This window comes from Coturnix japonica, chromosome 6 (genome assembly GCF_001577835.2).
Source record: "Coturnix japonica isolate 7356 chromosome 6, Coturnix japonica 2.1, whole genome shotgun sequence".
Classification (NCBI taxonomy): Eukaryota; Metazoa; Chordata; class Aves; order Galliformes; family Phasianidae; genus Coturnix; species Coturnix japonica.
In genome coordinates this window covers 15937625-15952449 of record NC_029521.1, presented here as the reverse complement: position 1 = coordinate 15952449, position 14825 = coordinate 15937625, and the positions used below count along the sequence as shown (strand labels likewise).

Below are 14825 nucleotides of genomic sequence, written 5' to 3'. Positions count from 1 at the left end.
CTCGAGATACAATTGTAGATAGTGCTTAAACTCACTAGGAGATTGGTTAGGCCCTGGAACAGGCTGCCCAGGGAGGTTGTGGATGCCCCGTCCTTGGAGGTGTTCAAGACCAGGTTGGACAGGGCCCTGGGCAACCTGATCTAGTAAAGGCATATGTTTGGTGGCCCTGCCAGGCAGGGGGGTTGGAACTACATGATCCTTGAGGTCCCTTCCAACCCGGGTGATTCTGTGATTCTGTGTAAATGACTGCTCAACAACACAATGGAGAACAAGAAACCTATTCTCTCTAAGTACCTCAGAGGGGCAAACATCAGAAGGAAAATCAGCCTGCTAGCTGAAATGCAGCAGTGGGATAGGAAAAAAGGGGAATAAGAACCATTCAGATATTGTACTACTGGACATGTTTTAGCAGGGAAATACGGGCGATAAAATGGATGATCTTGGGAGGTCTTTGTCAACTGTGGCGATTTTATGATTCTAAAATACAAGGTGAATCACAAGTATCACTACTTTACTGAGCCCATGAAGCCCCAGAATACCTTTCCAACAGAAACACTAAGAACAGAAACCTTTACTATGCTTTTGTGACATGAGACCAATTCCTGAAAGGAGTTTTATGAGATACCTCAAAAAGGTAACTGCAGGAATCAGTGGAAGAAGATGTACCAGTCAATGCTTATGTGATGAGAATCTTTCATCTGTGCTAGCATAATATGCAAAGTACTTTATTTTTACTTCAGCCAGATTTCAATACACTTAAATAAATCGTGAAACATAAGGTTTTGTAACCTCCTGTACACTGACTTCTTCTGTGGCTAGGTGCAAATCACATAACCAGTGTGACAAACAGGATGTTTTGCAACATCAGTTTTCCACAAGGAGTACACCCAAGTACCTGCCTTTCCTGTCACGTGCATTCAGAAAGGCACTTTAGGGTTATAAGTATAGCTTTTCCAATTTTTAAGATGTGGAGAAGCTTTCCCAGCCTCTGACTCAGCGTCTTTCCAATGCCTTAACTTCAGGAGTGCTTTCCCAATATGCTCTTTACTAAGTATAAAGGCTTCCGTTCTGCTGTTTGCCTGACTGCATCTCACTCTTAGTAATTCCTATGCCACTGTAGGACTGCTCACCTATAGGAAACAAGCACAGCTTAACATGTAGCAACAAAAGAGCAAAGGAATGAGAATGGGAGTTCAGCAGTTTTAGTGAATCCATACCCAGGCAACATTTTAAATGCTTTAGTTCTCAGCAGTCTTAGAATGTTACCATCCATGCAGAAATGGCAGTTACCTGCTAATTACAAAAGAACAACCACAAAGCAGGCTAGGAATTTGTTCTGCATAAAAACTGTGCCAGTGAGACATAGCAACCTTTATCATTTACAAGGAATAGCTGCTGCACAGAAATACACGGCTGCAGCTAACATATGGCTCACAGAGCATGATGATAACCATTGCCTCAGGTGGTTCGCTAACTCATCTACTGCTGGTAACAGCAGATATCATAGGGCTCATTATTTAATTAGCATACTGCTTTATTTGTATTAGCTCATTCTGAAAAATTAGAGAACAGCTCAACAGCAAAGCTTTTGGAGAGCTGCAGGACATATCACCATTGCTATACAAGCAGCCTGTAGAAAATTCTGGCCCAGCTGCCTCTCTCACACTGCCCCATGAACAGAGGCAAACCTCAACAAAAGGTCTCCTAAATTACATGTCTGACAACATGTCCTCCTGGTGCCAGGGTCAGAACAAGTAAAATCAAAATATTCTTTCTGGGGCACTAGATCTATCTCACTCTACTTCTACTTCTGATACATCATTTCTATGGTTCCTGTCATATCAATCATATCATATCAATCCAGACAGCCTTCATTTGTGCCAGCTCCAAGTGTTTGCTGATAATCATGTTATTGTATGAGCGCTTGAGACTTTGGTAACAGGCATTCTAAATGCATGTGCCCCAAAGTCAGAAGGCAACATTCAGAGCAATAGTAAAACATGGACTTGGTGGCTAAATGTCTCCAAAATTGTAAAATACAACACAGAACCAAAACAAAATAACCCTTCTGCATCATTCTGCCCCATTAAAAAATTTCCACTGAATTGAGCAGACACAACACATAGCCTTCAGTTAACCCAGAGTCCACATAGAACAGACTAGAGGTGCCAAAAGAATGAATTTATCTTCATTACATGGTCAGCATAGTGTGCTCCATGACCACAGAATGGTTTGGGCTGGAAGGGACCTTAAAAACCACCTAGTTCTAATTCCCACTGATGTGAGCAGGGTTGCCAGTCACTAGATCAGGTTGTCCAGGGCTCCAAACAAATTGGCCTTGAACACCTCCAGGGATAGGGCATCCACAACTTCTCTGGGCAACCTATTCCAGCACCTAAGGAGGTGTAAGATAGAAGCTATCTCCCCCTTACCTGCAGAGAACAGAAGGTCTGTGTAAATGGCTCCAATCGGACCAGATAAGATGCCACTATAATTGCTGAGGAATAGTGAGTACAATAATGGCACTGGGCTGACAAGTCTCCTGGAAATTTGACACAAAATCATATTTCAATAGAAAACTTCACAATTTCAAGTCCATAACACTAATTATTATGGCACAATTGAGTAATCCTTTAAAGTAGATGTGTTCAAAGATGTGCAAAAGCACACCTTTATGTCTGTATTGAACATGCAGTCACAACCATCTGTGTATTCTTTTGCTTTACCTCCTACCTTTCATTTTCTGATGAATAAGGTCTTTAACTTTATCCTCTTATATCACCATGTTAGTAATGAAAAATGACCTTAATCTCCAGAGGTCAATACTTTCAATGCCCAGTTTCCTCCTCTTAGTGTAGCTGTCATTAGCTATACTGCATGTAGCAGTCTTCTATGTGCAGGTGAGCTATCAGAGAAGACAGATGCATACAACCTAACTAACAGAGCAATCTTTTCTCAGACACTGCCTTCTGCTGTTGTGTCTTTCTGCCCAAGGGAAGAGGACAGAATGCAGCAGGGTAAGGCATATAAGAAGGAAACATTTGCAAGAAAGTAATTTCTCTTTCAGTCCTCAAGCAAGTGGGCCTCCTTGGTATGATGCTTCCCATGACTACAGTTCCAGAAAGATCAAGGGGCCTCACAAGCATGCCTTAAAACCTCTGCTGTCTGCTAGCCTTCTAAAATACTCACCTTCACTCTTCTCCACTTCCTTGTAGCGCTGAATGAACTTTTGTTTCCTTTCCATAGTTTGTGCTCCCATTGGCTTTGACAGGTCCCGAAATGTGTGGGGATTACTAAGGTTTAGAGTCTGAAGCACAAAAATAACAAACATGGGACTTTTTAGAACACAGACTAAAGCACTGGATGATGGCACAGCTGGTTAGAAGTTCCACCTGTACAAGGTAGCCACAGATTCAGTATTGAAATACTCATCTCCAGAATTGGGAAGGGACTTGTAAACAGAAAGGCAACATGCCCCACTGAAAAAACAGCATGTACAAGATGTTTCACAAATAAAGGACCTACCAGGTACTGAATAAAAGTCTTGGCATATTTCAAATTGTTTTCAAAGGTTCTTCTGCCTAGATCTCCTTAGCAAGTGACAGAAGTCTGCCCCTGACTACTTACAAAGCCAGTATAGCCTTTCTTTAAGTAAGCATGGAACACGTGCTTGTCCACCTTACTGAGGCAGAACACATTCCTTAGCAAGCTGACCTGAAGACAAGGCTAATCTAGAAATTTTCAGTACAGTTTGACTTTACTACATCAAACTTTGATTCTTTGGTCCAGGCCCTTCTACTGCAGTAACGTCACACAACAAATCACAGGAAGAGTCCTGCTAAGGAGCACAAACTAACCTGGGAATGATAGTCAGCAAGGACCCATGGAAACACAGGATACTGCATGTAATCATTGTAGCTGCGGCCAGCCAGTGTATTCAGGTACATGAGGTAATCAAAGTTGCTGATCTCCCTCTTCTGTTGAAGAGAAGAAGCAGACATTAAAATCTCCTAACTCCACCCCTGAAAACCATGCCTCAAAGGCAACCTCAGAGCTCCATAGCTCCCCCATCCACCAAGGTAAACATTAAACATAGTGGAATCAATCCCCCATTGCCATTCAGACCAACACAACAGCTCTTATGCCACAGCCCATTCAACAGAATCTAAGTCTTCCTTCAGGCTCTTCTTCAGGCAGTCTATTTGCATTTGTCTATAATCAACCCATGCTTTTATGTGGTATTCAAGTAACGGAGCACTTGGTGGGTTTTTTTGGATTGTAGAAGAGCCAAATGCAAACAATCTGTGTATTTGCAAATTCTGGACAACTGCTTGTATGGAAAGGATTCATAAAGTGCTGCATTTAATCAAAAGGATACAGATTTCTTCAGCATGTCTTGAACCACCAAGATCAGGAGTACAAGAAAGTGAGTGTATTTCTCAGCTCAGTATAAAGTCAGTGGAGACAAAAGATGAACATTGATTTAGATGATCTGCCACTCAACTAGGAGGCTTTTTTTTGAGCTCCATTTTAAAAAATGCATAGGATCACACAATCTGTCAGACAGTTGGCCATATGCTTCACAGTGGGAAGAGCAAAACCTCTGCAATAACCAGATGTAAATACTCTGCTCATCTTGCCAATAACCCCACCTCCAGCTGTGAGAGAATAGCTTAGGTCTTGAAGCACATACACACACAATATATAACTGTGAGTGGACACATGGGTAATGAAAATCTTTGGTTAATCACACACAGCCAAGATTTAGTTTACCTGCCACTTTTGGAGCATTGTTTTTTCTCCTCCTGAGTGTTTCCTGTATGAAACAGATATTTGATTGAAATGACTTCTTCAAAACCATAAGAGAAAAAAATCAATACATTAATGCCTCCCTGAGCCCCTGTTCTCATCCTATGTCAACACTAAAAGAATACTGAGATTTCAACAGCGACCAAATAATTTCAATATCAGAGAGCGTTGATGCTTAGGTCAGCGTTGCAGGATCCCAGTTTCATTCCTGCTTTCAGTAGGAGGCAAGGTGCTGCCTGATGAATAAGCATGGCCAGCTTCAGACAACAGATGAGGTTACCACAGCCAGTCACTCTCCCTAACTGCACAGAGTGCTAAGCTACATGTCAGATTGCTTCTGAATGAAATATCACCTCAAGTACAATAACTCTGAAACAGCTCAGAAATTGCCAGACAGGGGGAGAAGATACCCTGCAGCAGGAATGGAAAGACAGCTGAAAACAAAAGTCTCTCATTCCCCATATCAAAGATTATTTTGCATTTGTTGATTTATTGCTTTTTTAGTTGCTTTTTTTTTTCATTCCTTACAATTTTAATTTTTTTTTTTTTAAAAACTTTCTTTGTTCTCAAAATTCAGAGCAACTTCTGCCAATGCTTTAAATTAAAACAAACCAGCCAAAGGCAGATTCTAAACAGGGAAATTTATTTGAAAAGGTGAAAAGGTCAAAGAATAGGAAGAGGCAAAAGTAACACTGCAGCTCAGCTTAACCAGCTTTGTTAATATCAGAAGGGCATGGATTTGTTCTTGCCAGCTGCAGGTAATCAAGCTGAGACAAGTGATGGCTTCTTGATTAAAGAGACTCTATCTGCCAAAATAAAGAGGTTAGCAACATGATATGACATAACTGGAGGTGGAAGATGCTTTTCCTTTTGAGTACATAGCTTCACACCAAAGCTGATGCCAGTTCAGAGATGAAGTTACTAACTTCATAAAGTATGATGGAATAAGTTCAATCACAGAAAATAAAACAGCTATAGGAAAAACTAGCTGTTACTTTGCACTCCTGTGCTCTGTATTGGATCACCCTAGCAGTCCACAAAGTTAGTCTCAAAGACCTAAATAAAATACTAGGATGGTCTATGATCATTACAATTTTATTGAATTTGTGGTAGTAAATTCTTGTAAACAGCATCTCATGATTATGAATCATTCTTTTACTGCCTATTCAGTCTCAGACCAGCTAATAGCATACATTAAGGATAAACTGTACTGTCTACTCAACAAAGTATTTTATTCCTTGCTTAGGAATTCTTGCCAGATAGGATGGTAGGTAGTTAAGGCAAGGATTTTGCACAGGCTGAATTACCTATTTCATGAACAAATATGAAACCCTGGACCAATTTTGGCTCATGGTCTACAACTCTTAAGCTTTGATTAGTTTTCCTGCTAAGCATATGAAACCTAACAATGATAGGTTATACTTGTAACAAACAGGAAACACAAAAAGGTATTATTCAAATAGGAAGATAGGACCTTGACTCTTCGTCAAAAAAAAAAAAAAAAAAAAAAAGAGATTAAATGATGTTTTAATTTACACAGCGCAAAATGGGAGAAAGTCTACAGACTGGAGAAGAGTTATGCTGGTTTTGCACCCAGCTTTCTGAACTATAAGTAACTCAAGAATTCTCAACTGGAAAACACATCTGTGGGCCTTTATAATACAGAACTTCCATACTACAGTTTCACTGAGAGTTTTGCTCCACTGGCCTTTGTAAGGTCTCCAACAGCTTTTGCCTTGCAGAGCATCTCAAATAGAAAGTAAGGGGATAAGGAATTCAGACACAGTCTGTTGCTGGGTTAGAGTATTTGTCCAGTAATGATCAGGTTAGGCTCTTCCTAGCACAGTAAAACTGTCCAGCTTTATTTTGGATTTATGGTGAATGAGTAAAAGTGAGAGTATTATAAGAGAAGGGAACTGAAATATTACAGACAGGGCTAAACTGGCCTAGTCTGTGTGCATGTTTTACAAATGCACATAATATATGTTGATTTGTGTGTGCCACTCTCCTCCATTGGAAATCTTGCTCTGTCACAAGTCTTAGCCCAATAAGAATTCTTCAAGAGCTAAAGCTACCTCCTTTAGGTGGAAACTACCATATGACACAAAGTTCAACTCTTTATGAGAACATAAAAGGCTCAGAGTAGTCATTTCCTGAAGGAGCCATGCTTCTGGGCCTCAGTGGTCCAAATGGGATGCTCTGAGTACTTAATCTCCCTTGTCAACTCAGAAGTGCTCTGTGTATTGACTTTGTTAGCTCTTCAGAAGTTTTTTTTTGTTTTGTTTTTTGTTTTTTTTTGCCCCAAATACAATTTTGAAATAATTGCAACCAGTTGCTTAAAATAATGAGCTGTAGCCATACAGAAAAATTCCAGGAAATTCACACTGTACAAGAAGAAACTGTTGTAACTGCACTTTTGAAGGGTCACAGATAAATGAATGCAAGCTGCAGCTCAGGGCTGAACAAACTTTCCCTCCTAGTCTGTATCTACTTGGTCTGACATGTGCTATGGATGGTATCACAAACGTTGGGAGTTCTAACATATACATACAGGCATTTCACACTGAGTTACAGCTAAGTAAAATGAAATAGCCAAGTTACTAAGATGGACAGCTAAGGCAGCAAGCTGACAAATAGCTTCTAACCAGGTCCAGATGCTTTTTCTTTCTGCATAATTTGAAATCTAACATTTCCAGACACGACATGCAGTTCAGTTCTTTTCCCTCCAGCCTGAACCTGCATGCTGGAACCACACATTATGCTAATGATCTCCAAGGACCCAGCACTGCTGTTGCTTAGGAACAGAAGTTTTACAGGCTGCAGACAGAGAACTGAACAGAGGCACTGTAGCCAGGGAAGTCCTTTTCCAACTCTTCTTCCCCTCAGTAAACTCATAAACACAGCAGTTTCTTGAAGGCCTACCATTTTCTTTCAAGGAAGTCCAATTCCAAATTTAAAAGCCTCTGAAAAGGAAATTATCCTGTGCTCCCCTGCTTTGCCAGCTGAAAGACAAATTCATTTCTCACAGAAGAGCAGACCAGAGGAAGAGCATGAAGGCTCATCTCACACTGCTGAAAGGAAGAAGCAACTTGTGACATCGGTACCACAGCTTTTAAGACTTCCTAGCTGCTAGCTGGTAAGATCTTAACAGGGCAGCAGAACTGCTGAGATCAGGCAGTAACTTTGTATATCCTTGGTGGGGTGGGTATTTATTGGTTTTACAAGTGACCTTGCACGTGCTGATAGCACAGTAGCAATCTAGAAAAGAAGGAAAACTAAAGAAGGAAAATAGTATCTATTAATTCCTGGTAGTATTTAGTTTCCAACAGCCTGTTAGCAAGAGAATGCATCTAAAATAGTCAATGAATTAATCTCTCTTCCACAATAGGTCGTATCCAACAACAAAGAAACAGTAACAGGCTTGTAAGTAGGGAAATAAAATGGTCCCGTTTGGAGCTGCTTGGCTTCATATAACTTCATTTGCTGTATGAATGCTGTATTTAAGTGGTATGTGAAATGGTTTCTTTTGAGCCAGAACATGTTGCCTCACTGTCCTGGCCCCAGAGAGGCTCTACTGGACTGGGCAGGCCTGCTGCTCTGCAACACACAATTTCCAGGAGAGAAACAGAACAAACTTTTCCATGGGCAAGTTCAAGATGGAATTGAGATAGGGTACAGTGAAGTAAGAAGCAGCAACCCACTGGAGGGAAAGAACAAGGAGAATTCCAGAGAAGGTCCTGAAACACTCAAGACAGTGTGGGCAGAAAGCATATCTCTTCCTGCCAACACAATGCTGAGGAAGGAAAAAGAAACAGTGAGAAATAAGAGAATGCACCAGGGTCAAAATCTGTATTCTTCTAGCACCAAACCTGCTTCCCAGGACAGGCCTAAAATACAATGAGTCGTGGCAAGGCTGCGTGCAAGTAAGGAGTGATCTGCAAGCCTTCCTTGGCTCACAGCCCTAGTCTTCATGGTCTAGTCTTCAAACAATAAGAAATGCAGCACCTTGTCCAGGGGCAGAGGCCTCCCAGAAGCTCAGAATGTGAAGGGTTAAAGTCAAACACAAGTGAAGTTGCTATTTAGCACCATTCTTTCTTAAGCAGAATGGTACACATGTACCTCTTTTTCTGCTACCACCAGAGATGCACTGTGAGCAGGAGATCGAATGAGCATAATTAATATTTACAGCAAGGAGGGCTCCTGTGATTCCTGAATTTTTAATATCAGTGGCTACAGAACTGGATCCCTCTTACACAAAGCTGAGGAAAACGACACGGCTAACTAAGCTCCATTATCTCCAGCTACAGCCCTGAAAAACACTGATAATTAGTTTACAAGCATGCAGAGACAAGAGCTATTCAAGCTCTGCATGCCGGTGTGCTACAGTGGTGCTTCAGAAACTTTCATGCTGATCTCTGTCTCTGGGAAATTAATTTTAAAACCCAGATCCCACTTCCAGCCCAAAACAAGCAGCCCCTTAGAAGTGAGAGAACACCTTGTAACTTTCATTGGTAGAGAAGTACCGAAAAGATTAAACCACGCTGTTATTCCCGACCAATTTTCCTCCAGCACTTAGCTGTCCACATCAGGCTCCCTCTAGTGTTCTCAAGTGCGCAAAGCATAGAGTAACAGCAGCACCGGGAACCAGCATTAATATATCGTGTTATTCTTTAAAAACTATTTTTATTTTAAGAAAATTATTCGGAATGAAAGCAGAGCTACCTTCTCTCATTGATTTCTTCCCCCCACTGAGCAACTCCCCCCCTACCTCAGGATTTGCACTGAAAAGTTTCAGAAAAAAAAATCACAAGGAAATGAACAAAATATTTTTCTTGTGAGAGTTTTAAAGATGTCTTTAAAAGTATTTTAAAAGATTATCATATTGAAATTAGAAAACAAATATTCTTTCTTGAGGCCAATTCAATTTCTATCAAAGGCTATTTAGTTGAAAAAAAAAAAAAAGCACAAAATCTCACTGATTAAAATTGCAAGTTTTCATCAACAAGTTCAACATCAACAACAAGTTCAAGCAAAAAGGGAAAAGTCAGACCCCAGTCACCAAGTTCACGTCAGTTTCAGAAAGTCTCTCTCCAGCCTGCCCAAGCCTAATGCAGTTGTCCTGCAGATCTTTTTCCATCAACTCCTTTAAAATGAGAATTGCAATTAAAAAAAAAAAAAGTTTTTGTTCCTGCAAAATCCTGGGCAAATTATTTAAGCTAACATTTATGAAGTGCTTGATTTTCCACAGTAATTTCTTGTTTCCTTCAGTTTCCAGTCTATACTACGAGAGCAATAGCACTGATACTGCTCCTGAGGCAGTAACTTTAAATGTAGAAAAATCTAAGAGGTCTTCAGATACAATGTTAATATATCCCTGTTAATCACTAGTGAGAGACAGAATCTTGTAGGTTTAAACCTTTTAAATTATTATTTTTTTTAAATATCAGAAAGATTCAATTTTGGAACATACCCTCAGGACAAGACTGACCCCACTGCACTGCTTCCTGGAGTGGCTGCCTCATTATGGAACTCCTGGGAAGGCAGAGATCATTTTGCTTTTGCATCGTTTTTGGCTATGGCATGTATTTGAAAGAAGCTGAAATGCCTTCATTGTAGCCTGAGCTAACCCTTCATGTATTTGCACATGATTAATGAGGAGCCAAAGAGCCTGAAGGGTTTGTAATGAAGCCTTTTTAATAGGGCAGTGTACGGTAGACAAATCCATATTTTGTCACAATCAGTCATCCATCAAAGCTGTGATTTGCCTCTTCACATCTAAATGCCGGAGCACCCAGACTATCCCATGGTTACTCAGCTCACCCCATGCTCCTCTCAGCATGGGTCATTCACCCTTTGTCACTAGCTGTGACTATTATTTGTATTTAATGATGTTCAGTTATATAGACAGGCCACCAACCCTGAGACTACAATGAGCTACTACTCACACAGATCCCCATTCACAGCACATAGTATGTATTTAGTATCAGCACTCACAAGTCTGACTAGAAAACTTACATGTGTTATTTGAGAACAACACACCTTCACCATGGGAGTTGATCTGTCCTACAACATGCATGCAACAACAAAGAAGTATCTAGAGTCTGCTTGAGAGGACAGAGACACAGACATCTAGCTTAGCCTATCAATAAGCAGCACTGACACAGCCCTTGATGAGTCTGCCCTGCTAAAAATATGTGAACTGCAACCAGTTCTGGCAAATCTGTGAGCCAACTGGGTCTCTCAAATCCCACTTAAAGAAAAACTCTTGATCACTTGCTTTATAAACATTCCGTTTTTCTTTCAGGAGTGTCCAGAGTTGAAAGTCTCAGGTCCATTCAACAGGATACTTAACCAACCTATCTTCCTATGCCAAGCCTGTAAAAAAGGTTACCTTTTTGTCTGCTAGAATATATACAATGATGCTTTCTTTTAGTGCTGTCCTCAAAGACTGCGTGGAGGCCCATAACATATTTCACCTGAGTCCTTATAGAGCAAATGGATAACGTATTTCATTCAGTTTCATTACATGCTGGGCTCAAACCAGTATCCAGGGATGAAAGACAGCAAATTCCTCCCACTTGTAATACTTTTAATTTCATCCTGTAACACTTATATTGCTTTACAGAGCAATGCAAGTGTCGTGGTGCAATAAAATTATATTTTTAATAATTAGAATTTCACCTACTCAAAATGCTTTCAGAAAAACCTTTCAAAGTTGCAGCCCTAGGGTTGAAAAGTCATGAGTTTAACAAAAAAAACCAACAACTTCTGAAGAGTCCTACAGTCATGTATTACTTGATGACTAAGACCTTATTTTGTTTTTAATTAGGAATTAACAGTCACTGCTTTCAAAGGCTGGGACTCCCCACTTCTTCTAGAGTCTGGTGCGTTTGTCTCACTGAGGAAAGATGGCCAAGAAAAAAGGTGGTCCTAAAGGAAGAAAAATTACTTTGAAAATGGCAAAAAATTCCATGAGGATCTCTCCTGAAGGAGGTATCCGTCTTGACTTAAGTAAGATGGGTATCACTACCTTTCCCAAGTGCATTCTAAAGCTGGCTGATGTGGATGAGCTTGATTTGAGCAGAAACATGCTTAAAAAGATTCCAAACACCATTGAGAAATTCCAGAAACTGCGCTGGCTGGACCTGCACAGCAATCAGCTTGAAGACTTGCCCAAGGCAGTAGGTACACTTCAGAATCTGTACTACCTGAATGTATGTAACAACAAGCTGACTACCAACAAGCTGCCAGAGGAGTTGAATCTTCTCAAGAACCTGCGTATTCTCAATCTTGGCTTGAACTGTCTTGAAAGTATCCCCCCCTCACTTGGAGCCCTGAAGGAACTTAAGGAGTTAGGTCTCTTTGACAATTTGTTGACCACCATCCCAAAGAGTGTGAAAAGGCTCCCTAAGCTCGAGAAAATGAATACATTAAGAAACCCATTCCCTGAGCCAAAAGAAGAGTACATTGACCCCATTAAGCGCGTAGAATCACTTTACTTAGTTCAAGAGAAAGACCTGTGCTCTTCTTGCCTGAAGAACTGTCAGGGAGAAAAGGACAAACTTAACCAGTTCAAGGACACAGAACTCTGCCCCCCCAAGAAGCTCAGTTTCCCTTCACTCCTTACACCCAACTCCACTGCAATGGATGACCAAGAACAATGGAGATTAAAAGATGAACATCTCTGAAATCTACAAATATGCTCCATGGGCAACGTCTGATGAAAATCAGCTCAAGTTAATTAAAAAGGTATCCACCTGCCTTTTCCTGCAGTTCTCTTCATTTAAAGACATCCAGTTTCAGAAGCAGATCTGAGGAGGTATATAGAACCGAATCCCAGACAAGTAAAACAAATGCACATTTAGGAAAGACTAGTTTCTAGCACCTGAACCTGTTCCTACAGCGTGGTCTTTTTTTCATTGCTTTTTCATTTTGTTCAGAATTTTGTGTCCTTGTCACATGTCCATTGAAGAAATAACTATTTTTGTGAAGATTCCTATTAACTGTCTCACACCATTTGCCCCCCAAACACTAGTCTTGTTAATTTTCACAGTGTGAGGCACAGTCATCACAGTCTCAGTGAATACAGTATACAGGTGCAAGCAATTAGCAGATTATAAAAGAAAATGAGCATGGCACAAGTAGAGGTGCTGACTGCTGCCCCAGTAACATATGGTGACAACACAGACTTAACTATATTTAAATAAACAATGAAGTTCAATGGGTGAAGCATTCAGCAGTCCAGAAATATCCAATTATCAATATTTAAATGGCCAGAGTAGCATCTAAGAGTCAGAACTCTTACATAGTATACTGACAGACTAGATTGAAAAACTTGGTATCTAATTTCCAAGAAACAACACTACTTGAAGATCACATACTAAAATAAACTAATCCTTTCTCCTTTCCATGTTTCAGCTCTGCCATTATTAATAGCATGTCTGGACAAAGACCTTAGTCTGGTCTGCCCCCATCTCATGTAAGGCAAGAGCAGAAATGCTATGGAGTGAATTAGCAGTTGCTCCACACAGAACACATCCATCTCCATAGAGTTAACAGTCACTTCTGGCTCAGATTATGCTTTAGTCAGAGCTGCTTGCACACTTCACTGATGCTTCTTGCAAGCAGATGGCTAGCACTCAAGGTGAAAGTGTTCACTTCTAAAATAGGTAATGACCTGCAACAGGTGAAGTAAAGACAAACAAAAAAGAGGCCTGCACTGAACAGTCTCATTTAACTGACACTGGAAAGAAAGATTTCTTTTTCTGCAGTGGTAAATCTGATGGACAACAAATTGGAATCTCCACTGAGCAGTTACTGCAGTGTTCCAAAATGTCCATGCACACATCAGTCACTGTCTACTATAAACACGCAATAGAGAGCCCATTGTGTAGAAACCTCATGGATTAGCTCTATAACCTCAGCCTCACTGACTGTCTCTATTCCACACTAACCATCTGTGTAGATTTTACCAATAAAGCCACATTAAGGAGGTAATAATTATTAACCAGCTCTGCAGTCTGTTACTTAACACATTCCTCATGCCTTCAAATCATGGATGCTGTACACCAGAACACTTCAGAGTTCTGGAGACGCAACCAAATCTTTAAAATAGAGGGTACAAACAGCAATGTTTCCAGTTTCTGTTCTTGTTTGTTTTTAAGGTACAGCTTATCCACATATTTGCTCTTATTTTCTACCATTATCCAATGATCCCCATTTTTACCTTATATTCAGGGAATCCTCTGTTACCCCCTTTGTCTTCAAAGCAGGTTGGAAAAAGCAAAATCTACAGATGTAAAAGATAACAAAACAATCTTTCAAATAGTTATTTATATGCAAGATGTATGTATATAATTTAATATCTGCATATAATCTATTAAATAATGCCATATCTTAACTGCAGCTTATCCCATGAAGAATGGTTTGGGTTGGAAGGGATCTTTAAGAACATCTAGTTCCAACCTTCTGCTATAGGCAGGGACATCTTCCACCAAACCAACTTGGAGGTGTCCCCACCTATAGTAATGGAACATCCCAATATTTCACCAACCCAGGCTGGCAAAATTGGCAGAAAGGAATACCAACTCACATAGCAGCCTCCCCTCTTTACTTTGAGTAGGTATTGGGTTTTGTTTGGTTTTTTGTTTTTTTTTAAATGTCAGACACTAAACCCATGGGTTTGGTAACCTGCACCTAAATGGCAACACAGGCAGTTAAAGATTAATGCACTGACTTGAACTGTCTCAGCAAGATGACACCAGCAGATGCATTTCAGAGCTAAGATACAGCTAAGATAAGGACTAAAAGCAACCATCTCTCAGGCAGAATTTGGTAACTTTAAGAAGTCACACTATGCATCCAGTTTCGAAAGGAAAAAATGGATAAATTCACATTGTCTTTTTAATGAATTCTCCATTAGAGTGCTCAGACATCAGGAGCAGAAAGATCTTGGAGAGGAAGCAGCGCAGCTACAATTGCATTTCTCTGGGATGCAAGGATATATAACACAATAT

At 40.3% G+C, this 14825-nt stretch overlaps 2 protein-coding genes across 6 annotated transcripts in view; one reads left to right on the top strand and one right to left on the bottom strand.

Annotated features, from left to right (window-relative positions):
* Nucleotides 1-14825, bottom strand: part of WDFY4 (WDFY family member 4) — a 113949-nt gene that overhangs the window by 22712 nt on the left and 76412 nt on the right. For all 4 annotated transcript variants that reach the window (XM_032445415.1, XM_015866825.2, XM_032445416.1 and 1 more), the window contains 5 exons: nucleotides 14036-14098; nucleotides 4774-4816; nucleotides 3858-3977; nucleotides 3190-3307; nucleotides 2433-2542 (listed from right to left, as the gene is read on the bottom strand). In XM_032445415.1, the coding sequence (XP_032301306.1) occupies nucleotides 2433-2542; nucleotides 3190-3307; nucleotides 3858-3977; nucleotides 4774-4816; nucleotides 14036-14098 (454 nt within the window). The remainder of the gene's footprint in view (nucleotides 1-2432; nucleotides 2543-3189; nucleotides 3308-3857; nucleotides 3978-4773; nucleotides 4817-14035; nucleotides 14099-14825) is intronic.
* LRRC18 (leucine rich repeat containing 18) lies at nucleotides 7638-12699 on the top strand. 2 transcript variants are annotated; one of them, XM_015866827.2, is made up of 2 exons: nucleotides 7638-7945; nucleotides 11639-12699. In XM_015866827.2, the coding sequence occupies exon 2, from the start codon at nucleotides 11718-11720 to the stop codon at nucleotides 12495-12497; it is 780 nt and encodes a 259-aa protein (XP_015722313.1). In that variant the 5' UTR covers nucleotides 7638-7945; nucleotides 11639-11717; the 3' UTR covers nucleotides 12498-12699. The 2 variants fall into 2 exon arrangements, with proteins under 2 accessions (XP_015722313.1, XP_032301310.1); XM_032445419.1 differs by lacking the exon at nucleotides 7638-7945 and adding an exon at nucleotides 10254-11195.